The sequence below is a fragment of the Pararge aegeria genome, chromosome 17, assembly GCF_905163445.1.
Source record: "Pararge aegeria chromosome 17, ilParAegt1.1, whole genome shotgun sequence".
NCBI lineage: Eukaryota > Metazoa > Arthropoda > Insecta > Lepidoptera > Nymphalidae > Pararge > Pararge aegeria.
The window spans coordinates 16,344,603-16,371,050 of NC_053196.1; the positions used below are offsets into that span (position 1 = coordinate 16,344,603).

The following is a 26,448-nucleotide window of genomic DNA, read 5'->3' on the forward strand; positions in this document are numbered from 1 at the left end:
AGTCAAATAATTTGTCAGGCACATAAAATACATTTCAATAACAATTTTTTTGTTTAACATAGTAAATAATAACATTAAACATAATCTTTTCTGGACGTCCGTGTATGGACGGGTGTATGTGGCATCAAAATTTGTCGAAAAAATGATCGTATCGGAATATTTTTTTTTTAATTATCTAAAGTAACACACGACATAATTTCTTAGTTAATATGAGCGTTCAATTCACTGTCGTTAAATTTCCATGTAATTATTCTAGCTAATATTAATTGTAACTTTCAATGTGCAATCATTATGACATTCCCGTGTCTTGTTTACAAAAAATGAATAATAATTAATATGAAAAAAAAAATTTGTAATGAGCATTGAAAGTTTCAGTTAAAAAAAATTCAATTTTATTGTGAAAAAATGAGATTATGAGGCGTGCACTTTTGGATTTTCCAAATTTTTTACTTTTTATTTACATAAAGGTTTTGTATATCCCTTGTGTTTCTGTATGTAAAAAGTGGCTTTCATAAAATACTTTGTGCATTTTGTAAATAGCAATAAAGTTTACATTATATTATATTGAGTTTTCTTTCGAAAACCCTCATCTCTGCTAAATTTAAAAACATTTATGATTAAATATCATTACAAGCATCAGCTACCTGTTGCCGTTATTAATATGGAGCAAAAACGAACAAAAAAATTACCTGTCCTTCTTAAATCATTATTTTATTCTGTTTTTCAGCATTTGTTATAACAACAACAGATTTACCTAAATCATAATATTATGTGAAAATTTCAAGTGTCTAACTATCACGGTTCATGACATACATCCTGGTGACAGACAGACTAACAGCGTAGTCTTAGTCATAAGGTGCCGTTTACTCTTAAGGTAGTGATGTAGTTGCATTTTATAATATTTTAAAATGAACTTCAAGTCAAGGATAGCTAATGGAGGAACTTGTAATGTATTCCTATCGAAAATAGAAAGCCACACAACCTAGTAGGTTCTTTATAATCGAAAAATTTGGCGCTTTTGTCCTCTGTGGCGCTAAAATTGCTAAGAAAACCACATAGGCTATGAATTATACACACCAATAGGTTTTTTTTTGTTTTAATACTTAAAATATGAAGTTCTAATTGCTCTTCTTACTTAATTTAAAAATTACCTGCTGTGCCCGAATAAACTATTTTCTGATTATAGTACACAATATCATTGAAAACACGGCATCCGTTGCTATCCTCAGAGAATGAACTTACTGCGTTTCATTTTACGATGGGAAATAAGAAAATAATTGTTTTTTATTTTAATTATATTCAGTAACACTAGATGATCATTCGCTAATAAAGAAAATTAATTTATATTCTTGAAAAGTTGTATGTTTCGATTACAGTATCCCTTTATATTTTCACATAATACACTGAATAAGAGATCAATTAAAAACGAACGTAGTGAAAGTGTAAATAAGGAACGCGTCAGTTTTTAAATGGCGCTGGCGTTTGTGTTGTTCTGTCGTATTTTGTTTGAAAAAACGTCGTCTTGACGACAGGTTTACTGACTTTTTTATGAATTACTCTGACGATATTACTATGATTTTATTAAATTATGGATGAATCCCAAAAAGATCTGCCACAAACGTCGGAAAATAAGGTAACCGTTAACATTTACACTACTTCGCGCAATTTGTTCTGAGCGAAACCATTATTTTCGTAAAGTTATTTTTATACTTAAAGGATACGGGCACTTTGATATCTCGGTTAGGTATAGATTTAAATTTCGTTCATAATTAAGGAATTCAATCCACGCTCGCTTTAAATTGTTCAATATTTGTTTGTACTATTCAAAGTTATCATTCGCGCGTTAAAAGAAGTTACGAAATTCCATCAATTTATTTATAATTTTTGTATATTTTTAGCAAGTCCTTCCGGATGTCGTTCATTCTCAACATATTCCCACTATTGGAGCCGTAGTTAAAGATACTGATTCAGAAACAGTTGCGAGAGAAAGTGAGCAGGAAGTCGATCGCGATGTATCCCACGATAACAACGATGTTACGACAGAATCAATATCTGAGCATATTCCCTACCAAGTGGAATCAATTACAGAGTCGGAGCCCGGTCCGTCACAATCAAAAGACTTGCCTGAACCTGAACCTGAACCTGAGTCGGAGCCTGAAAACGTTTCAAAACATATTTCTTTAAATCCTCCGACATGTCATGCCACAGCAAGCCCAAATCAACAAGATTCATCCCATCATAGCACATCTTGGAATCTAGAGATCAACCAGTCAGATAATCATATAAGCGAAGAAAGCCCCGTTATACTAGCATTATCCTCGGACACATCAAAAGATGTTCAGAAAAGTAAACCTGCCTCATCAGATCCTAGTAATATCACACCTCAAGATTCACCGAGAAGTGAATATATTGATTCTCTTAATTCTAGCCTTAATGATAATCCTCATAGTAAAAGTATACCTGAGCAATCCAGTCCATCTTTGGAGAAAAGTCCAGAATCTCTCGAACAGTGTAGTTCTGGCTCTGAAGAGATCATAAAGTTAGACATTCGAGGGCAAGCAGCCTGTAAGTTCCCACTTCAAGCTGCAAAAATAATATTTGGGCCTCCACCAAGTGGTAGTACTGTTATTGGCCCAACGATAGACTATATACCATTGTTTCAAAACTCGTTATCACCATGCCTTGTTGGTGCAAATGATGGCTTTATAATCGAGGAAGTGTTCGAAGAGATTACATCACCTCTAAAGACATGCACTCCAGACAAATCATTGACACCAAGTTCGGGAAGCGAAAAGATAGAGCAAGATGTTTTAGTTGAAGAAATAATTGTGGAGGAAGACTTGAAAGAAAGATGTAGTAAAGATACACCACCCAAATCTTTTATTCCAGATGAGACAATGTCATTTACAACCATGAGCACAGATTATAAAACTATTTGTGAGGAGTACAATATAAAGGTATATATGTTATATGGGTGTTGCTGCTTGGTTTCTATGTTCTATTTGGTGTTGGTGTTCTATGCTATCATACTTGTTATTTTGATACCTATTGCATGCTATATTTGCACTATTAATATACTATATAACAAACTGTTTAACCACATGATTGCAACACTAGTGAATTAGTGTTTCTTTAATTATCATATTCCTTATTAATTTTTAGTTAATGTTTCCATAAATATAATAATATTTTGAATATTGTTGTATTTCATTTATTCAACGGCTGTGATTGTTAAATTATATTAGGTAGTAATACTTATTGCAAAATACCTATTACTTTCATAGTGGTAAAGTTAGATGCTTAATCACTAGAGGAGTTCCAGGAACAGAATAAAAATTTTTTTTTACCAACAAAAAGGTCCCTTAATTTTCATCAAACTATTTTGTTTTCAATTTAACACATGAAATAATGGTTTATTAAATAAGTGGAATATGAATAAAACCTTTACCTTATAAGTACTCTAGTGAAGTAATCATATAGACATTTTTTTTTTTAATTAAACTCTTCTCATTGCACAGTCTGATTAAAAAAATATACTGTCAATTTCCTAAAATGTTTACTGTTCATTTGATTAATAGAATTTGTTTACAATCTAAGATATACTTACATTTTGAGGAGATTTAAAGAGTTTTCATATGAGAAAGTTGAGTTCTTTTTTGAAAGGATGTCTATTACTGTTTATGAGGTGCTACTTTCATTCATGTGCTTGATTTTTTGGTTTGTCTTTTGCTTAGATAAGAGGAAGGATAGACAGAGCCCTTGCAAGGCAACAGGTGGTTATCATTCAGAGTCAGACTGGGTGATACTTAAAGTAGTACAGTGCATGCTATGGATGTTTAAAAATAGGGTTGATAAAACTGCATATACCAATACCTATTATTAGTATACGACAGTCCTATTTAAAACTAACAAGGTATACACATTGCCAGTGCCAAAGGTTTGAGATCGAAAAACTATATTTTCGATAATGTTTATCTAATGCTTCTTTATATGATAACTAGCTGATGCCCTGGACTTTGTCCGCGTTTGTTTTAAATTATTGTCTAAATCATTGGGTGTAATTGTTAAAAAGAACTTGTTCAATTAAGTATAGTTCTAAAAAAACGTTTGGTTCAGTATACTACTTACCTTTTTGAAACCTGCTATAACTTCTATATTAAATGTCGATTGCGACTTAACTATGATAGTAGTAATGAGTATTTTTATCATGTCCTTAAACTTTGTTTCTTCAAGAGTTTTCTTGGTCAAGTAATTCATTTTACAGCTTTTTTTTTTGCTCGTTTTGAAATATAATAATTGTTTTGAAAATAAATTATAATGTTTGTTACTGCGTGATAGTTTAGCTTTCTTTTGGCAAAAAATTGTTAAAATCGGTTCAGAAATTACTGAGCCTATTGGCTACAAACAAAAAATATTGCCTCTTTTTAATATTAGTATATATAAATAAGAAAAATCTGACTTTGCTGTACTGCTGACTTCAAATGCTTTGATACAAAATCATTAGCAAATATTGCTGTGACTTGCAAGTGATTTATTTAAAACAGAATCTGCACCATATATATACAACTTTTTGTTAAGATGATTACTTATTACTTACCCCTATGTATGTATGACATAGTTTATAGCTTTTATCAAAAACTTTGAAAAAAATCATTGGTAGTAGGCATAGTAAAGATTCTGAAACGCGTCATAACGGTCATTTTTTGTGTTACTGCTACACAATGTGCTTCCGTGGTTGTATACCTTATGTCGGCTATGCTAATTATTCCGGCTGCTTTGGTCTATCATTTCCTTTATTATGTGTTTTGTGTTTAAATGTTCTACAGGCTTCCTATCTGTCCTTTCAGCTTGTGCATTTGGAAGAAGCTATTTCAAAACGCGACCTACTAATTGAGGAACTAACGGTCTCATTGCAGCGTTCCGTCGACGAGAAGGATAACCTCAAACACGAGAATGACCACCTTATCCACGAAGTACAGAATCTACAACACGTTATCGGAGAACACTCACAATCCGAGCACGATACAATAAAAGCGCATCTCTCTGACTTCATTAAATACCAGAGTCTCATAAAAGGCGACAGCACAAAATACTACTCGGCATTAATGAGCGGTACTACATCGCTACAAAGTTCAAATGGCGAAAAAGATATGGACAGAGAAGAAATCACCGTGAACTACTCCAAATCCGATTTAAGATCTAGCCCTTCCGACGAATTCCAAACGGGGTTCGAGAATAAATTAACTGTAATACTAAATAGCTTCGAAGGTTGTATAGAAGATAATATGACGAACAAATTACGCGAAAGCTTAATCCATTTGTTATGTGACGAGATTGGCAAAATGAGGGTAGATTTTGACACCGACCTAAAAGAGCTAGAGACTCAGATGAACCAGGATAAACAAACCGGTGTAGTTGAGTCGCGACGATTGAGAGAACTTCTGGGTTCTGTAAAAGCCGGTAGTGCCGATATCGATGTATTAAGAAAAGAGTTGAGCGTCAAACATGAGAAAGAGATGGAGAATTTGAGGACTTACTTTGAGAAGAAATGTTCGGATATGGAACGAAGGTATAAGTGTAGCTTTTGCTCATATTTTTGTAGACATTAGCCTGTAGCCCTGTAAGTGGAATGTTCTTGGTTCAATTTCTAAATTTACTACTGCCTTTCAATCTGGTAGCATCAATTAAGTTTGGAAAGACTCCGAAAAACGGATCAAATCTTTGATCTTAACGCGCTTTTAATAATATTGTAGGCTATTCATTCAGTCCCATATCAGTGTTGTTACAATGCTATGGCGTAAACTCTGACAGAACCACCCGGCCCTTTGTAGTATACCTGTAGGTACCTCAGATAACACTCTTAAGTTTTTGTCGAATTTTATACTTTATTTTTCACTTTTTCCTGCTGCTCAGGAAAGAAGGGTAAGTTTACTTTACTTAATGAGGTTTTGAGGACGCTGACAAGAAACTAAGCAGTGTTTTTTTTTCAAGGTCATCTTTTTACAAATGAGAGCAAAGCTTGCCTTGTTCTATTCATAAAGTTATGGTAAAAAATTTGTTCAATTTTATTTTACCTAAAATATAGCTGCTAGTAAATTGTATAGTTGCTTTTCGAAATTGTAATTACTCAGGCGTTTTGTTTTATTGCGTAGCGAAAAGACATACAGAACCTTTATTCTGCCATTACTGCATGCAGTGCATTGTGTCCAAAAACAGTGAAAACGCCCCGCTCGCTTCTCACGCTCGGTAGCGATAAGGCCGTCAAATTGTATGCATTATGTGAATTTGTTGATGTGAAACATCTATAGGATTATTTTAATTAAGCTGTGGTAATTTCTAGAAGGTTTCTATCTCCTTTTTTTCTCTTTTATTTACGTTATTCTCGTGATAAGGTCATTGATTGTAACCAGTTTAAAGATCCAAAAAAAATAAATAGGCGAGGGTAAGCCTCATTGTTAGCGTGGCGATATATGCTTATAAAACTATTTTTAACAATAAAATATGTCTCACAGCGAGAATACAGAATGTGAAAGTGTGCAGCCTTCCACAAAGAAAGCAAAATCACACTGTGATTGCTTATGTTTTATCTTTTGTTTATGCCACATCTGATTCCTGTTTTGATCTGTTATTTTGTGCGTTTAACTTATACAAAACAACTTCGATGTTTGACATTGGCCAGGCATTCCGTGACGGCTCGCCTATTTTTGATGTGAAACATCTATAGGCGACGGTAAACCTGATTGTTGGCGTGGCGATACAGGCCGTGATACCACGCTATATGATGGAATATATGTACTATACGTAGTTGAGTTGTCGCGATTTCAAATAAAGAATTGAAATATTTTTTTAAAATTTTATTCTGTTTTTAATTAAGTCATTATTCTATGGAACAAATTAGTAAAGCTTATCTTTTCAGTACGCTATATCTGATTCCTGACGTAATCAGTTATTTTATGCACGTAACATATTCAATGTTTAACATCTGCCAGGCGTCCCGTGACGGCTCTTATTTATTTATGTAGACCACATCATAGGCTCATATGAAGCGTTCATACAGATGATATGCCTCAGTCGAAAACGTATTTGTTAATTAATTGAAAAGGCAATGAGAGAGCAAAAGATAAAAGGCAATATTTTCCAGTTACTCGGAGGAGGTGTGGCGCGCGCGCGTGTCGGGCGCGGCCGGCGGCGCCGAGCCCGACCCGGCCGCCGGCGACGCGCGCCGCCGGGCGAGCTCCGCTGACTTCAGCCCGCTATACCTCGAGGTAGCTTGCTTTTTATATAACAATTAACCAAGCAGATGGCTCGCCTAATCCCAGCGCCTCTACACAGAGCTACACTTCACAGGGAATACGAGGAGCGCGTCCTGCAACATGCCCCCCTCATTTCGAGGCGTAGGTGTTAAGCCTGTGATTACACCTGCGACCACACCCTACAGACTGGAACACAGCATTGCAGCAATGCTGCTTGGCGGCAGAAATTAGCATGGCGATAGTACTTCCCGGACGAGCTCTATCACAATAACCTGTTTCCATCCTGTCCATGGATGTTTAACGTGTCTGTGCACGCATCGCGCTGTAATAATTTGGCTGTTTGTGTGAAACCCTGTTCGCAGAAAGGTTCGAAAAAAAAACAAAAATACAACATTATAGTATCCGTTCGGATGATATAATGGTCATTAGGACATTGTGTATTTTTCAGGACCACGTAATCGATAAAAAACTCTAACCAGATTGAACAATGATAGATGGGAATAACAAAAAAATGGTCATTAGGACATTGTGTATTTTTCAGGACTACGTAATCGATAAAAAACTCTAACCAGATTGAACAATGAGAGATGGTGATAACAAAAAAAAGAACACCCGGCTCAGTTTGTTGTGGGCTTCTTCTGTGACGACTACGTACGGTAGCATGGGCAGGAGAAAATTATCTCCCCGAGGAAAGGATTTAAATTTATCTTCCACAGCTTTATCAACTCTCTGAGCATTGGCGCAAAAGTGGAAATAATATCCAAATAATTTATGTGTAATAACAAACGAGGGTAAATTTCTCCTATTCCATGTTCCCGTGCTTTAGCAGGTGGACACGTTAATTATATCCCCTGTCCGGGGAAAGAATTTTCGTCTCCTGCCCGTGCTAACCTTGCAGGACGTGTTCGGAACCGTAGCTCAAGGTTACAAATATGGTTATCGCTATTATCTCGCTAACAAATACGCATTTCTCATGTGATGTACGCATCAAAAGTGCCGTCTATGGCCCATAGATGCCTACTTCAACAAATATATTTTTGACTTTGATTTTGACTTTAATGTTGACAATTGACAATAAGTGTCATCTATCAGACTTCCACGCCAGTAGAGAGCACGCTGAAGCAGATCAACAAGAAGCTGCAACAACAGCTGGAGGAGCTGAAAGCCGAACACATCGCCTACGTCAACGAGCTACAGGCGAGACACAGGGAAACTGTCGCTTCGTTAGACGAACAGGTATGCTTGGACTCTTCCTGTGGCCGCGGCTTTACATACTATCATTAAAATTATCACTTCAACCGATTGACATGCGCATAGGTCTTTTGTAGAAAAATCCTATTATAGTATAAAGGACTACTTTGAAATGACAATGTGAGATGGTGATAACAAAAAAAAACACCCGGCTATGTTGGTGTGGGCTTCTTAGACCAGGTCACGTTTGGAACCCTCGTAGTTTTAGTTTTAAGTGTACGAATATGGTTATCGCAATCATCGCACTACCGTTTAATTCTCATGCAATGTACGCATCCAAAGTGCCACCTATGGCACTACTTGAATAAAGTTATTTTTGACTTTGACTTTGAGTTCTAAAATTCACAGTCCTGGGCCGCTTGTTTCCAGCGACTCCGCGCGTTTCGCTTATGTCGTCCGTCCAGCTCGTCGGGGAGACAAACTCTGTGCGGGATCGCCATTCCAGCACCTTTGGACTCGTATGACCATCGGTTCTTACAGCTACATATCGAGCCTATACGGCCGAATTAACGTATCCGACAAATCACACATTTAACAAATGAAGGTTATTTGTATATTTAATTTAACCTTCTTTTTGAATAAATTTGACATGTCGGTTATGCTAATTCTATATGTAATATACTATAGAATAGACAACATGTCCTGAGACAATAGTTGGGTGAAAAAATGCTGTTTTTCAACAGATAATGAGGTTTACCCATTTTCCCAGCGTATCTCATAGATAAGGACGAGAAAATGATTCGACAGAAGACTAAAAGATCAGTCGGGATCACAATAGTTTCCAAGTAAACACTTCATAAGAAAGCTTAGTCTTTGAGTGGACGCAGGAGATAAATATAACCCGGGCCATTAAACAATATATACCTATACAGCGTGTAACAGAACTACCAAATACTGTTGAAGGGTGCAAAAGTATATTTCATAAGGAATCACCCTGTAAAAATATAAAATCAAAACAAGCATATTTATTTTTCCATACAAACTAATTCAAAACATTCTAAGTGTTTACTTATGACAACCCTATTGAAGATAAAAGATCGACACGAGCAAAGTGCCCACGCTACGCGACGCGATGATTTTACTTTTGCGTGTGATGGCTGTATCTGATTTCTTTAAATAAAAACTATTGGAGTTTTGGTTTCACAGATAAGTGTCAGGGACAGTAAAAAATGTACCTCTAAAGCCTCTGAAGTATTATTTCAGTTTTCATTTACACGTTGTATGTATTATAGATGACCTATGTCTTCCTATTTCATTCGCAAATCGCACAACATCTGACACAAGATTGACCGCCTTTTATATTTAGTTTCCTAAAACGCACATAGCTCCGAAAAGTTACACGTGGAGAAGATAGAACTGAATACTATCACCGCTCGTTTATTATGAAAGCGACCCTTGTCCACAGATAATCCGTCTTAAAGCGCACATACAAACCACAGAGAACACGGAACCAAACGTGTCATTATACCAGCAGGATATCGACTTGGAGCTCGAAAAGGTCAGTGTCACACTCGCCTGCCTGTCATGACTAGTGTGGTGGGCCCCATTACATACCAGGTTCCATAATATATTGTTATACAGTCAACCAATGAGAAATAAACATCATTAAATTTGCAATTTATTCAAGGTTGCTTTAAATTGGTCTCCTCAAAATTTCCATAACGTTCGCATAGGAGTAGTTTTCTTTAATATTTCACACCTCTTTTTAACTCGATTTAAAGATGTTTGCATTAAGCACCAAAAATAATGTTATAAAATGTACCTTGATACTGTGAGATCTTGTTTATACCTCAATTAAATTATTAGTTCTCAGAAATGCATCTAGAGTCTCAAATGAGTTAATGCTAAAATCCTAGAAATCTCTTGAGCTTGGATTCAACCCTCTGGATTTTTAATTTGAAATCATCTTATCGCTAAATTTAAAGGGTTAGGGGAGCAATTCAATCTTCTTCTTAAGACTTTAACTTAAGAGCTAACCCATTGTCAGTGTAGCCTTTTCCGACCTTCTCTATCCATGGCCCTTTCACATCTTTATATGTCCCCACCCCAACGTTTTATTTGTTTCACAAAAGCCAGTTTCCGTGGGCCTCTTTCCCTCAACTATATTCGTTATAGATTCATCATGTTTTAATTGGTGGCCAATCATTTCCATACAATTCTATCCCAAAAAAAAATCAGGGCTCTAAGACTACGCTAAGTTGTTGTGTTCTAGCAAGAGCATTATAATTGCTGAGAAATCGGATATTATTTAATCTGAATGGCATAAGATTTAATAAACAAAATGAAAATGCCGCCAAGTTACACCAGCTTGGAATTTAGCAACTGGCTTCCCCAAAACTAGACCATTTTTTTAATCTTTATATTAAGAGATGATTCGCTGGGCATATATACTTCTTGTAATGTACAACTATAAACAGTGAGCAGTAGCTAGGACTGCCATCGAGAGAGGAATTATTATTGTCTTTTCTCGTTACCAATCCCAACCAATCTCAACAGTTTTCTTGCCGTCATTGAATGTGGGTAGGCAATATTACCTAAATGAAGCTTTTCTAAAAACAACTTTCCGATTACTTTTTTTTACAGAATTGGACACAAGCAAAGGTTGACTGTATAATCATTTTCTCTGGTGTTTCCTATACTAAACTAAGGTGTTGAATGTTTCCATTATGTAAATACAAATGTACGGATTCACTACCATTACACGCTCATTCAAGCACCCATCTTGGACACCTCGTAACTTTGGGACCAAATGGGCATTTTTTGGAAACCCCTTGTCGAATTTATACTTTTCTCTACTTACTTTAAGGGCCTGTTTATAAAATAGTTTGTTTGAAACAAGTCGAAGTTAGTTGTATAGCTTCGATATTTATTGGTTATTTTGTAGGTTTTAACTGTTGGAAGTACTTGAGCAACTAAGTTTTATGAATAAAGCTTTCTAAGCTACCAAAGTTGCAAGTTTTAATTAGTCTCTCAGGTAAAACGCCTGCAGTAAGGCGCATTTAATGAGTTATTAAAACTAAGTATTCGTTTACGGTCGTTTGTTTATGATATAACCTAATTTGTCTATGATTCTTGCCACAAAATGTGGTATTTTGCGGTTTAAATAAAAAACTAAATTTATTTTACGTCGTTACTCATCATCTAAGAGTTGGTGAAACGTTTTTTTTACTCATTAGGCATCCGATTTAAGCGGTTTAGTTTAAAAAGCGATGGTTTTTACATTAGTCTTGTGGCCATCTCCTTGGACCGTCAATAGTTTTCCTTATGAGAAGTTCTGGAACACAAGTTTTTCATTACGAAGTTTTTCGAACTGGAGATTTAGCAACAGAAAGGTGGTATTTTATAAGCAGGCCTACCCCCGAGCTGTCACGTTCCGTACGCTGTACACGGGCCCTAATGTAACGTTATGTCTGGTGCATGCTGGAATGCCGCTTGCTAACCGCTCGTGTGTGCGCGCGCTGTGACGTCACAGGAGCATCGCGGGAGGGACGAGCTGGTGCGCCAGCAGATGCTGCAGGAGGTGCAGCACCAGGTGCAGGTCGGTATGCCGCGACTGGTCAGTCCGAACGACTGAATGAATGAATGAATATACTTTCATTGTACACCACATAAACATATAGTAAAACTAGCTGTTGCCCGCGACTTCGTCTGCGTTTGATTTTGTTTTTAAAGTATTCAGTATCGCTAAGCCTTAAATGAGTATAGTAGTATATATATATATAGTATAGTAGTATATATATATAACATGTGACTGTCAATTAATTATAGACAAATAATTTGCAATTAAATTAAATTGCGACTGTAATTAAAGATCTAAGCTATACTATCTCTTAAGTTGGACCAGACTGCTCACGGTGTGCCAATTTAATTTAAAATCGGTTAAGTAGTTTAGGAGTCCATCGCGGACAAACATCGTGACAGGAGATTTATATATATTAAGATTATAATTTCTTTTTTTTTTTTAATACTACTACCAGACACACATCGCTATCTAGCCCCAAAGTAAGCGTAGCTTGTGTTATGGGTACTAAGAAAGCTGATGAATATTTTTATGAATATGATACACATGGATACTTATACTAGACATATAAACACCCAGACACTGAAAAACATTCATGTTCATCACACAAACATTTTTCCAGTTGTGGGAATCGAACCCACGGCCTTGGACGCGCCCACTGCCCACATAGAAATAAATTTTTTACAAAAAGTATACAATATGGCGGAAGAGATCGCTACGTAGCGATCTCTTCCAGGCAACCAAAGGCGTTAAACAGAGCTCAAGAAGAGAGGTAGGTGGTGTATTTAAATAAACATGCATATATACCTATACTAGCTGTTTCCCGCGACTTCGTCTGCGTTTGATTTTGTCTTTTGATGTGGCATTAAATTTAGTTGTAGATCTCAAACAAATTGAAGTATGTAGTATCGCTAAGCCTTAATTGAGGGGTTTGCTGCTGTCCGCTGAGGAGTTTTGTCCTCTATCTCCAACCACAGTTTGGGCAAAATTAAACACATGTTATAACTCTATAGTACAAAAATAATTATTTAAATCGGTTATAATTTGTCGGAGTTATGGTGTAAAATCGTCATACACTCCTAAAGGAACCAAACTTAATGTCGGGATAAAAAGTATCCTATATTATTTCTAACACTTCCAAGAATATGTGTACAAAGTTTCATGAGGATCGGTTTAGTAGTTCGCTTCACAAACAAACACTTAACAAACAAACTTACATTGACATTTATAATATTAGTAGGGATTAGTAGGGATATACATATATAATATGTACATATAATAAACTTACAATAAAATATATAGATACTGATAAGAATATTGTGGTGTCGTCCACATTTTTTTTAAACTTTTTTTTTTTCATACTTTTTATGTTACTGACGTTAAATCAATTCGTGTCGCACAGGGTTTATTTGCAAAGTATTATGTATTATGAGAAAAAAAATTGTGGTGTTGGAAACAATATTTTTTTTCAGTGATTGTAACTTGTTCCCCTTTTTATATTACACGTGTATTATGGGTCTTCTGTTAGAATGAGAAGGGTTTAGAACTTTTGCCGTAGTCCACCACGCTGGCCCAGTGCGGCTTCGTGGACTCCACACACCTTTGAGAACATTATGTAGAACTCTGAGGCATACAGGTTTTCTCACGATGTTTTCCTTAACCGTTGAAGCAAGTGATATTTTAATTACTTAAAAAGAGGAGCGTGTTGGGATTCGAACTCTGCCCCCCGAAAGTGAAGTCGAGCTCCTACACACTGGGCTATCACCGCTTCGTTTGAAAAGTAATAAAACATCATAATATTTTTATTGCCCCTTCACTAGGCGAAGTGTGGCAACAGATGAGAATCCAATGTTTAACCCATATACCACACGTGATGGCCGACGGATCGCCCTAACGTAAACATGTGCCGGTTTTATGAGGCGTATTTTGTACGTAAAATGTTTTATGCGATATTTTAAAAATTCGTCTTCTATTATAAAGTTCCAATTGCTATAACGACGAGGTGGATTATAGATAAACGTATTCAGTTAATTTAGTCATTGTTATCTACTCATTACAGGCCCACTACAGAGAACGGGTCTCAGAATGCTTTGTTTACGCCTTAATCCTTTTTTTTTATTCGACTAAAAGTTACTTTGACTGCAATCTCACCTGCTTGTGAGCAAGTGATGATGCAGTCAGTAAGATGGTAACGGACTGACCTGTTAAAGCAGTTATATTAATTACTACTCGACATCGTACTGGAACGCTAAATCGCTTAGCGGCACGTCTTTATCTAGGGTAGGGAGGTAATTAGCCCACCAGACCAGACCAGAGGAAATTTCGACTTTATAAATTCCGAAATCGAAGGGATCGAACCCGTGATCTTAAATCCAATGCGGCTTAGCGGTAACGCTAAGCCACAGAGGTCTTCTATCTAGCTGGCCGAGTGCGGATTGGTAGACTTCACACGTTTCTGAAAACGTTATGGAGAACTCTTAAGGCATGCAGGCAATTACTTAGACAGCCTAACTTAACTTAGTTTTTGATATATTTTTTTAATAAAAAATAAAAATATATAAAGAAATAAATATACTTCGACAATACACACATCGCCATCTAGTCCCAAAGTAAGCGTACCTAGCTTGAAATTTTTTATGAATAATATACATAAATGCTTAAAATATACATATAAACACCCAAACACTGAAAAACATTAATGTTCATCACACAAACATTTTCCAGTCGTGGGAATCGAACCCACGGCCTTAGACCCAGAAAGCAGGGTCGCCGCCCACTGCGCCGATCGGCCGTCAAGTCAATAATGAAACTATAGAGTGGTTATCTTAAAGATATCGCTCGTTCGTAGTAGTATTGTAACAAGCGAGTTTCTTGCCGGCTCTTCCCATTGGAATCTACCTTCCGGACAGGTAGTAGAGTCACTAACAGACTGACTTGACCTTCCAAAAGTGGCTTCATAAACTAGGCCTACTTCAAATAAATGAATTTTGAATTTTGAAAGCGTATATTTTTCAAATGTCTTTTGTTTCAGTTGTCCTTACAAAGAATTCGTTTACATAAAACTAAACGTGTGATGGTTTCAAAGACGTATCACGCGTAGATTGAATTTGCAGTACATTACACCCGGAAGTGTCGGGGTTGCCAAATATAATGGGGTCGACTAACCTAATTGCCACTCGAACACCCAGAGCACTTGTTTACTGCGTTACACCTGCTAAAATATCTGCCAATACCCTCCGACTACATCTGTGGGGATATATTATGATCGACTGTCGAGGTATTCACCTCGGGGTTAAAAGTCTAATGCAAATCTAATGACCTAAGATAACCCATGAGTTATAGGACCTTTGAGTCTTTGAACCAAAGATGGTTATGAGCCATAACAATCAAATCTCCCAACAAATCCACGGAATCATCAATAGCCTTTAACAGTCCACTGATGGACTAAAGGCCTCTCCCGAAGAAAGGGTCCATAATCAACACTCTCGACAGACGAGTGCGTGATCGCAGTAGACGGTTGTAGTAGCACGGAGGACGCTGTAGTAAATAAAACTAACCTAAACTTTGTAGTTGCTCTTTTCCAACATCAACATTTGCCTACAATCATTTTTCTATCTTGCGGGAGAAGAGAGCAGAGTTTAACGCTTCCAACCTACCTTCTTTTTATAATGATCGTTTTAAATCGGGAATCAGGAATCTTATAGCAAGTGCGCTTTATCATTATTCACCATCTACACCTACTTGGTCGTTTGGGGTACTAGAGAAATAGTAACTATCACTATTTCTCGATTATAACATCAGTATTTATTTATAACTAATCAATAACGAAATTGACAACCCTAGCTCATTGTTATCACATTCACAAGTTTATGTGTATGCGTATGAACGTGAATGACAATTATTGTTTTAATATCATCTATTTTTATCCTTCTATTGCCATTGTAACCGTTACACTATTTGACTATCCATGTAAACATAGCTGTTATGGTTGTCACCGCGTAATTTTTCTTTTAAACTTTGCATTCCTCCCAATTATTGATAGCAACAAAACAAAGAAAAATATCGCTATATACGCTCTATTTTCGGTGAATTTTGACTGTGGTGTACAGTAATATTAACGTAATAACGTAATACCACATCGGTATATTACCCCCAAAAAAAGCCTTTGTTTTTGTTTATTATGACACGTTTTGTAGTGGGCAGCGTGCCTTACCCTATCGCCATGGGCCTACGCACTCATATTGGAGAGGCGCCAGGGAACAAAAAGTTAACCATTAATAAAATGTAGTCCTCACTCCCTTGCCGGATCGAAATAGAGCAAGGTCCGTACATCTTTAGTTGTTGTGACGATTTCGTTTACAATAGTGTCATCGAGGTAAAAAAAAAGTTGTGAAATATCTACTGATTATTCAAAAAAGGAACAGTTTGTTGTCATATTATTGTGTTTGTAATTTAAATCGTGGTTTTTTTTTTGTGTGTGCCATATGAATACAATGTGTGTAAGGAATGCCGGATCGTGATTTGCAATTTCATTTGAGTCGCGTAAGTTTTACTTTTTGTCTTAACTTTAGGAGCATACTTTTTAATTATCACAGTGCTTCAATGCGCAAAGTGTCGGCATCATCATCATTATATCCATCGGCCTACTACAGTGCACGGGTCTCCTTCCACATTGAGAAGGGTTAAAGCCGTAGCCCACCACGCTGGCCCAGTGCGGATTGGCGGAATTCACACGCCTTCGAGAACATTGTGAGAACTATCAGGCATGCAGGTTTCCTCACGATGTGTTTCTTCAGCGTTGAAGCAAGTGATATTTAAATTACTTTGTTTGTAATTATTGTACAGCAAGAGTACAGCTAGTTTTTTATATAAGACGTGCGCGACTTTAACTTTTTACTCTTAAAGATTTACTTATAGATTTACAAAATCATCAACAGTCGAAAAATATATATATGAAAACTGTCTACCTCAAAAGTTTACATTGTTCCCATATTATCTTAATATATATAAATCTCCTGTCACGATGTTTGTCCGCGATGGACTCCTATACTACTTAACCGATTTTAAATTAAATTGGCACACCGTGAGCAGTCTGGTCCAACTTAAGAGATAGGATAGCTTAGGTCTTTAATTATAAAATTCAAAATTCATTTATTTCAAATAGGCCTAATATAAGCACTTTATAGTCGCAATTTTATTTTATTGCAAATTATTTGTCTATGATTAATTGACAGTCACAACTCACATGTTATATATATATATATATACTACTATACGCATTTAAGGCTTAGCGATACTGAATACTTTAAAAAAATCAAACGCAGACGAAGTCGCGGGCAACAGCTAGTTTATAATATATAAGTATTTATAAGTATTTTAACTTGCTATCGTCGTTTAACAAGAAAATATTGTAAAAAAAATTAACCACCCTTTAGATGTCCACCAATCCGCACTTGGGCAGCGTGGTGGACTGCGGCCTAAACCCTTCTCATTCTGAGAGGAGACCCGTGCCCGGTTAATGAGTTTATGATGATGATGACATAAAATGATGTTTTAGTTTATATTTAATTCATAAGAGGTATTTTGCATGTTTGTCAAGCGGGTGGGTTGTGGTGGGGCAACCCTACTGAATTAGGTGTATATATAATAGCTAAATATAAAAACTTAAAAACTCTACTAAAGTTAAAATACAGGGAATAATGTAAACTTTTGAGTTTTCCTGTATATTTTTCAGCTGTTGATGATTTTATAAATCTACAAGCTGTTGCCCGCGACTTCGTCTGCGTTTGATTTTGTTTATTGATGTGGCATTCAACTTAGTTGTAGTTCTAAAAAAAATTTAAGCTGCTGTCTGCTGAGGAGTTCTGTCCTCTATCTCCAACCACAGTTTGGGCAAAATTAATCAAATATTATAACCTCTATAGTGCAAAAATAATTATTTAAATCTGTTATAATTTGTCGGAGTTATGGTGTAAAATCGTCAAACACTCATCCCCTCTCCCATAGGAACCGAGCTTAATATCGGGGTAAAAAGCATGCTATATTACTTCTAACACTTCCAAGAATATGTGTACAAAGTTTCATGAGGATCGGTTATGTAGTTTTTGTGTGAAAGCGTAACAAACAAACTTACATTGACATTTAAATTCTAATATTATTTAGTAGCGATAAGTAAATCTGTAAGAGTCACTAAGTCGCACAAGTCTGGTGTAAAAGACTAGATGTACTCTTGCTGTACAATAATTACAAAGTAAAAGGATACCTAATAGTTTAAGTAATTTAAATATCAACGGTGATGAAACCCATCCTGAGGAAACCTGCATGCCTGATAGTTCTCACAATGTTCTCAAAGGCGTGTGAAGTCTACCAATACGTACTGGGCCAGCGTGGTGGGCTGCGGCGTATAAATAAATAAATAAATGTACTACGACAATACACACGTCGCCATCTAGCCCCAAAGTAAGCGTAGCTTGTGTTATGGGTACTAAGATACCTGTTAAATATTTTTATGAATATAATACAAATTAATACTTATAATATACAGATAAACACCCAGACACTGAAAAACAATCCTGTTCATCACACAAACATTTTCCAGTTGTGGGAATCGAACTCACGGCCTAGGACTCTGAAAGCAGGGTCGCTGCCCACTGCGCCAGTCGGCCGTCTTATACCTTACTCGTTGTGGGAGGAGACCCTTGCACTGTGGGCCGGTAAGAGGTCGATGTGATGAAGAGGATACTTGCAGTGATGTACTAAATCGTTACAGGCCCGTAGCTAAATCATCGTTGTGGTTGGATATCACTCATTACAAAATCATCAAATAATTTTTTATATTAAGGTACGACTAATGTTATTTATTTAAGAATATAATTTTTTGTAAACAACCAATTGATGAATGCGAACGCCGGACTCTTTTTATACTTACTTACAGAAAGCGGAGATTCCCCGAGCTTAACTTACTATTATTTATTATTTGCTATGATAAAAGTCCTAAGACGCAAATATGAATAAAAAAAACCATGAGACAGAACATTTCTTCCATACCGGATGCGTTGTGAAAGAGCATGGCGATATCTTTGACTTACAAATGTCAACACGTTTTTGGTTAGACGTATAAACAGGTTACTTGAATTGGATTGAACTAAGAATGTTATAAATTTTATTTAATACCAGCTGTAAGCCCGCGTTCCTCGTCCACGTGTTTTACATATCCCATGGAAACCTTTTGTTATCCTTGGATTAAAAATAACCTGTTAATTATTTCAACTATGCCAAAAATCAAGTTGAGGGCGAGAAGGAACGACAAACAAACAAATAAATACACTATTGGTATAGGATTGTAATTATTAATATTAGGATCTTCCTATGCTCAGGGTACCCATCCAGTTAGGGCGGGGCCCGGGGGCCCTTTAGCGATTTACCCGTCCTGTCACCCTTTTCATACCCAAGCCAATGAACAGAAACGCCTAGTTGCGCTGATAGAGTAACACTTATCGGTGTCGGTAACTGGATAAATGTCACACTTTTGTGCGTCCGAATCTGGCCTGTTATTTTTCACGATTAGCTTTTTAAGCCGTCTAGTATCTTTTCATATGATACGATATTAAAACCTCTAATATATATTTTGATAGGCACAGGCCTGTTGTATAGGGAGCCCTTTGCTGCGAAAGCTGATCTAGAAAGTGCTTTTAATATCATCGAGCGTTGCGCTCATAATAGAATCTATAAATCCCATACTTCCGCTGACAAAACATGTCTTATTATAAACCCCTTCATAATCGTTAAAGTACTAGAAAAAGACATTGCAAGTGCCCCTCTATATTTAGTGGTGCACACTCATCGGCGAGTGAACGCACTCGTTTTGAAATATAAACAACGACTGGCGCCGCGCCAAAAAACGAGTGACATTTTTCGCATGAATGACCCCGTTTCTGACCACGCTGTCTGCAGACATTCGTTTGTTTCAATGTACGAAATAAAACGATTGACATTTTTATAAGCCCGCCATAAAAATTAACTTCTGGAACTGGCGACCTATAATCTTAAAAAGTATCCATTGGTAGTGCAACAGTCCTCAGCAGGTCTCGCACAGGCAGGAGATAAAATTTGTATCCCCTGACAGGGGATATTATTAACGTCAACCTGCCAAAGCACGTGTTACGGTAATTTTATAAAGTGGGTAAATAATTAAAGTTATGTTCATGACATTGAGTTGGAGGGTATTTTGATATAAATACGGGTGCATTTTTTATACAATTCAGTCCTAAATGGACTCGAACGATGCAAAGATACCTCCCGGTGTCTTAGTCGTTTATCACACGGGAACAGGGAATAGGAGAATTTTACCACCGTTCATTATTACACATATATTATTTGGATACCTTTGCGCCAGTGTTCTGTAATTTGATAAAGCTGTGGGAGAAGGCAAATTTATATCCTTTCCCCGGGGAGCAAATTTACACCTGCCCATGCTAGCCTTGCTGCTGAACTAAAGTCATCCAACCAATGAGAGGTTTTGTTCTTAATCACAACGCTGGGCTGGTCTGACGGGTTGGTCATCGCAGTATATGGTACTTGTAGCACAAAGGACGCTGTTGCCCGTTCTCCTTCATATACCCTTAATGATCGAGTAAGGTGGGTAAAATTTTGATAAAGAGGTGAACCTCCTAATCCAAATGCATTCAAAGTCTTCGAATAGTGCGTGTTGCCAGTGTTGATTTACGGCTCTGCAACGTGATCGCTTGCTATGGGGCTCATAAGAAGGCTCTGAGTCATTTAGCAGGCGATGGAGAGACCTATGCTATGCAGCAGTCTATTCTCCTCTTCTTTTTTGTCCTAATTCAAAGGTTGCCTGGCAGAGATCGCTATTAAGCGATAAGGCCGCCTTCTGTATTACTACTTTTTTCAATATGTTTTTGTTTTTGTTATATTTTATATATGTTAATGTTGTGGTATACAAATAAAGAGTTTAATAATAAATAATAAATATGCTAGGAGTATGTCTACGGGAATGAGTAGATCTGTAAAAGAACTAGAGTTGACATAGCTAAACGAGTCGCGAAGCTGGAAATGGACGGGGCACATCGCTTAGAGAACCGATGACGTTGGGTCCCATAGTGCTGGAATGGTGTGCCCGCACCGATAAACACAGTATTACCCCACCCTTAAAGAGATGGACAGACGACATCAAGCGAGTCGCTGGGAGCCGCTGGAAACAAGCGGCCCAGGACCGTGGATGTTGGTACTCTTTACAATTGGCCTTTGTCCAGCAGTGGACATCAATCGGTTGAAGTCATGGTGATGCAGGCAAGTACCAACTTTCATCAAGATTGGTTCAGCGGTTGAGCCGGACATACGGGACAAACGAACATACACATTTTGATACTGTTATCGGCAAAATCGGCTTCTTCTCGCCCCTTTTCTCGCTAGCCTTGTATAAAAGTCGCCGTGTTTAACCTTCAGTCGTTAAGGATTTAGAAATTAGTTAATTACTTACTAAGTTAGTTAAAGACGCTAATAATGCATAAACATTATCCTTAGGTAGCTATACCTACAAAGGTCTTTCTTATGCCAAACAATATAATAAAGTCTTTCTTGTGCACAAACCAATAAGCAATAATAAATGTTTGTTTACATAACATTAGTAGGGGCCGCTGATAAGGGTGGGGTCATGCCATTATTATAATATTATTATCATCAGTAGCACGGCTGCAGTGTCAGTGATTTGTGCATTCGTGTGTTGAATCTTGTTCGGAATATTTTTTAATTTGAAAACCTTAAAAATTTGTTTGTGAGTGAACGAACTCTCCACCTATCTTGGCGTTAATACTTTTAGTATATTTTCTAACAGTAATTACTAACTGTCGATTTGATATCTCCATACTTTTCTTAGCAATTAGTATAGGTATTATTACCTCGTTGGTCTAGTGGTTAGCATTTTTAACTACGGATCACGAGGTATTAGGTTTGATTCAATCGGTTCGAGATTTCCAAAACATTGTACCAAACTGTACTTACTAATTTGCCTCGTGCTTCCGAGAGCACGTTAAGCAGTCGTTCCCCGTTATTATCTCATAAATGTCATAAAAATCGTCTAAGCACGCCAACACACGTTGTTGCAGCGTGGTGGGTCTGCGCTGTAAAACCCTCCTCAAACCCTCTTCTACACTAGTCTCCTACCTGTGCCCGGTGTAAATAGGCTAATGAAAGTTGCAACTGTCTCTGTAAAATCATGCGTTTTGTATGAAGACAACAAGTTCACAATTTATCAGAAAAGGTACCGAATAAGGAAATAGTCATCGTAACCGTACTGTGAAAAGTCCGTGTGGGTAATAAGAAGGGACTTGTTGTTGACTGTGTAGTGTTCTTCTGCTATATAAAAAAAAAGGTCTGTGGACATAAGTGTCTTAAATAAAACTTGCTAAAAGTGCGGGTAGTCAAAAAAGTAAACTGACAGTGAAATGGGGAACAAAATGACTGACGTGATTGTAAGTTACTGAAGATTATTATTTTTTTAATTCTTAACGACAGTTATCGACGGTTATTCTTCGAATAATGTGATTTTTTTAAATTAAGATTTAGTCTGCAATTTTAGTGATTCCTAACGACTTAAAAGGATAAATAGTTTTGTTTTCTGTTAGAAGTTCTAGCGTTGTCTGTGCTTTAAAGTGATAAAAAGGTTATTTATGCATTCGGGTTATGTTTTCTGAAAATAAACTATGCTGTGAATTTGTGTTATTTTTTTATAGTCATTAATTTTACATAGGATTGTAGCACCAAGGGGTAGGTTTGGTTAGGGTAGTGTTTTGTTCACAAAAAGTATAAACTGCGTAGTTCGAGCCATTTATTTTGGTAAAGATCTCCGATTCGAGTGAAGATATTATCGTTGTAATACCGATTTCACCTTCTATAGCTTTCGAATAGTGCAAGAATTAAACAAATCGATTGAGTAGTTTTAAAGTTTATCGGGTATCTTTCCTTTTTATAATATTAGTGTAGACAAAACCGGATAAGCGCTAGTTCGACTTCCACACCAGAGGTTTCGTATGAAAGTTCGTAATCTAACATGAATAGACCTACCATTAACATGATTAAGATGTCGAAAAAACCAATGCTAGCATGCAGTAGCTTGTAGTAGCATGAGCTACAAGCCTGCTGACACGGATTGACAACAGTGGCTCTGTTATAAGTTCCTTTTGGCAAACTTTCTAGTTCCTATCTAGCTTCCTTCGGGTAGGTATTAGGACAGCCGGTTGGCGCAGCGACCCTGCTGACTGAGTCCAAGGCCGTGGCTGTAGATTCTCACAACTGGAAAATGTTTGTGTGATGGACATGAATGTTTTTCAGTATCTGGGTGTTTATATAATAAGTATTTACGTATATTATTCATATAATTATTCAACAGTCATCTTAGTACCCATAACACAAGCCACGCTTACTTTAGGGCTAGATGGCGATGTGTGTATTGTCGTAGTTTATTTATTATTTATGGATATTTTTCTGTGTCTGGGTGTTTATATGTGTCGTAATGTTTATTATTCATTGAAATATTTATCAGTCATCTTAGTATTCATACACAAACTTCTCGCTTACTTTGGGGCAAGATGGCGATGTGTGTAAATATATTTTTTTTATCTTGGACACTATAAAAGACCGAAACCACGTTTTTTTTCCCTTGATGTATTGTTATATACGGGTATATGTTTAATTAGTTAACTAATATCTGGTATGCTACCCAGGTGCTTCTATCCGACCCCGACGCGGAGCTTTCGAGCTGGCCGCTGGAACTGGTGGCCTTGCGAGACAGGATCCATGCTGACAAGTCGAGCCAGGAGAAAGAGGTTAGTGGAGTTCTATCACTGTATTTAGAAAACTTATACTGTTTTGCACGACTCATTTTGGCGGCTATTTTTATTATTATAATCTTGTTAGTTAACGGAATCAAGATATTTTGCATACTATTGTCGAGATAATTTAATGGAGATTAATTCCATACTTTTAAAAAATTGATTTACTGCAATAGAATTGGAAAAAGCACCAAAATAGGTCAAACAATTTTCCTGTCCGTCATGTGTGAAACCCGAAAACACTCTAACTTGTGAAAAAATCCATTATTTGAGTTTAAAATTTTTTTAAAAAAATTCTAATCGACGATTGTAGGTCACTGAATGCGAATGATTAATTAATTCAGTGTAGTTTAATTGCAATTAATAAAAAACGAAAACTGCAAGACTGTATATCTATCCATGTAAAATTAACATAGATGGGGATATATCTATATCTATAGATATTATGTACATTTTATTCCAGCAGGGGCGCCTGTGCATCACTTTCCACTGTGCCTGTGCATTACTTACAGCTGTTTTAATTTTTTTTTTTTTTTTCAATATTTGATAATTAAATGAGCATTATGAGTCGTGCACTTTTGGATTTTTTTTATTGTTATCATTGACTTCTACAACTACAGCGATCTAAAATCAGTCGATAGACTATAAATAGATGATAGTACCTTTATAGTGGCTTTAACGGCTGAAAGGAGTGCCAGGATCATTTCTGCCCGCTTCAGACGTCTGTATGCAAGTGGATTGGAGTGTTTTAAGACGCGTTTCAGACATTTAGGGTTATATCTATTAATATTCTCAATTAATATTGGCATTCCCAAATAGTGATGAATTTCAGTGTTGCGTGTAAAACAGAGGACTTATGACAAATAAAAAGTGCGTCATAATCATTAAAGTCAAAGTCAAAAAATACCCTTATAAGTAGGCATAGGTGGCACTTTTGATGAGTATATTACATGAGAAGTACACGGTAGTGAGATAATGGCGATAACCATATTTGTAAACTTAAAACTAAAGTTACGAGGGTTCCAAACGCGCCCTGGTCTAAGAAGTAGTCAAATAAAAGGGCTTGACTAGAAAACTGATGTATACAATATTGGAAGTCAAAGTTTTTTAAAGTTTTTAATTTATATGTTTTATTTAAAACATACGTATTATCTTCACGCCGTTCATGTGCGCGCGTACATATACACGCAAATGGCTACCTAGACGCAGTTAGTGCACGCGGGTGAGTGAACGCGTCTATTTATACCCTTGCATTATTTACTATGCGCAAGCGTCGCGACCGCACGCCGCGTCTAATCAAAACTAAATGCTGTCTTACATCGAACTTATCGTATTAAGCTGGGCCGTCATTTCGTTGCACGCACTTACTGTCTTGTATGTCTCTTTAGCATAGTGGTTAGGACTTTGGCGTACCTCTACTTTTCCAAGTTATGTGCGCTTTGTGCAAATAAATATGCATATAGCTTTCACGTTCAAGGAAAACATCGTTTGGAGACCTGCATGCCTTAACTTTTGAGATATAGAATATAATAGAATTTGATTGTTCACTGTTTACACATAGAAAGGCAGTTAACAAGAGTAGAAAAGCATTCAAAACAGTGTACCCACAGCCGGGCGTATACTTATAAACAAATAATTATTAAAAAATCTAAGTATAATTACAATGTAGAATCAATGTTCAAAATATATAAATGATTATAAATAATTTAAGCAAAAGTAAAACAATCCTAAAAAGAAAAAAGCACTGTGAAACAAATAAATTAAAATAAAACAGATTCTAATTTTTTTTCTTCCTTTTAAATCTCATCCTGATGACTAGCAGAGTCAGCAAAATAACAGTCTTCACGTCAACTGTCATCAAAAATTCATTTAAAGAGTAATAGGCTTTAGCAATCGACCAATTTTTCAAAACTGTTATAAATTTTAAGATACGGAGATATTTTATACATTCGTTTTGAATTAAAGAAATTAAATATATCTTGTTTTAACAGTGACATAAAACAGCGTGTTGGAACATGCGTGCCTTATGCCTAGTCTCACAAAACCTAGGCATCGCCTAAATCGAATGCCTAATTTTTCATGCGATGTCTATAGAATGAATGAATGAATGAATGAACGAATGAACGAAAACGAACTTTTATTGTACACCAAAGAAAAAAAGTAGTTACTGAGATATAAATACATATCAAGAGAGTACAATTTGGTGGCCTTATCGCTACGTAGCGATTTCTTCCAGGCAACCAATGGCGTAAAAGGAAAAAACATAGAAAAGAGGTAGGTGGTGCAATAAATAATATTTAAAATTATACAAATATATAAATAAAATATATATATATTATAAATAAAACTATATAAATATATTACATATAAATACAAATAAAATATATAACATAAATACCTATATAAATAGATAACAAAAAGATCCTCAATTTATATGAAATACATAAATAATTAAAACTACACACTTAAAATGAATCGTTAAATAAAAAACGTTTCACCAACTCTTCTGATGATAACTATTGGCGAACGGTAGATGTATGCCTAGGAATCTCTTTAGTTTAAGCGTTACTTATTT

At 36.3% G+C, this 26,448-nt stretch overlaps 1 protein-coding gene across 1 annotated transcript in view; it reads left to right on the forward strand.

Annotated features, from left to right (window-relative positions):
* Positions 1 to 1,483: 1,483 nt before the first annotated feature.
* The window catches only part of LOC120630808 (golgin subfamily A member 4-like), an 88,823-nt gene continuing 63,858 nt past the window's right edge, over positions 1,484 to 26,448 (forward strand). Inside the window, exons 1-8 of the mRNA XM_039900099.1 lie at positions 1,484 to 1,633; positions 1,899 to 2,957; positions 4,848 to 5,569; positions 7,142 to 7,265; positions 8,346 to 8,489; positions 9,910 to 10,002; positions 11,977 to 12,042; positions 23,766 to 23,867. Coding sequence (XP_039756033.1) covers positions 1,589 to 1,633; positions 1,899 to 2,957; positions 4,848 to 5,569; positions 7,142 to 7,265; positions 8,346 to 8,489; positions 9,910 to 10,002; positions 11,977 to 12,042; positions 23,766 to 23,867 — 2,355 coding nt within the window. The 5' untranslated portion in view covers positions 1,484 to 1,588. The remainder of the gene's footprint in view (positions 1,634 to 1,898; positions 2,958 to 4,847; positions 5,570 to 7,141; positions 7,266 to 8,345; positions 8,490 to 9,909; positions 10,003 to 11,976; positions 12,043 to 23,765; positions 23,868 to 26,448) is intronic.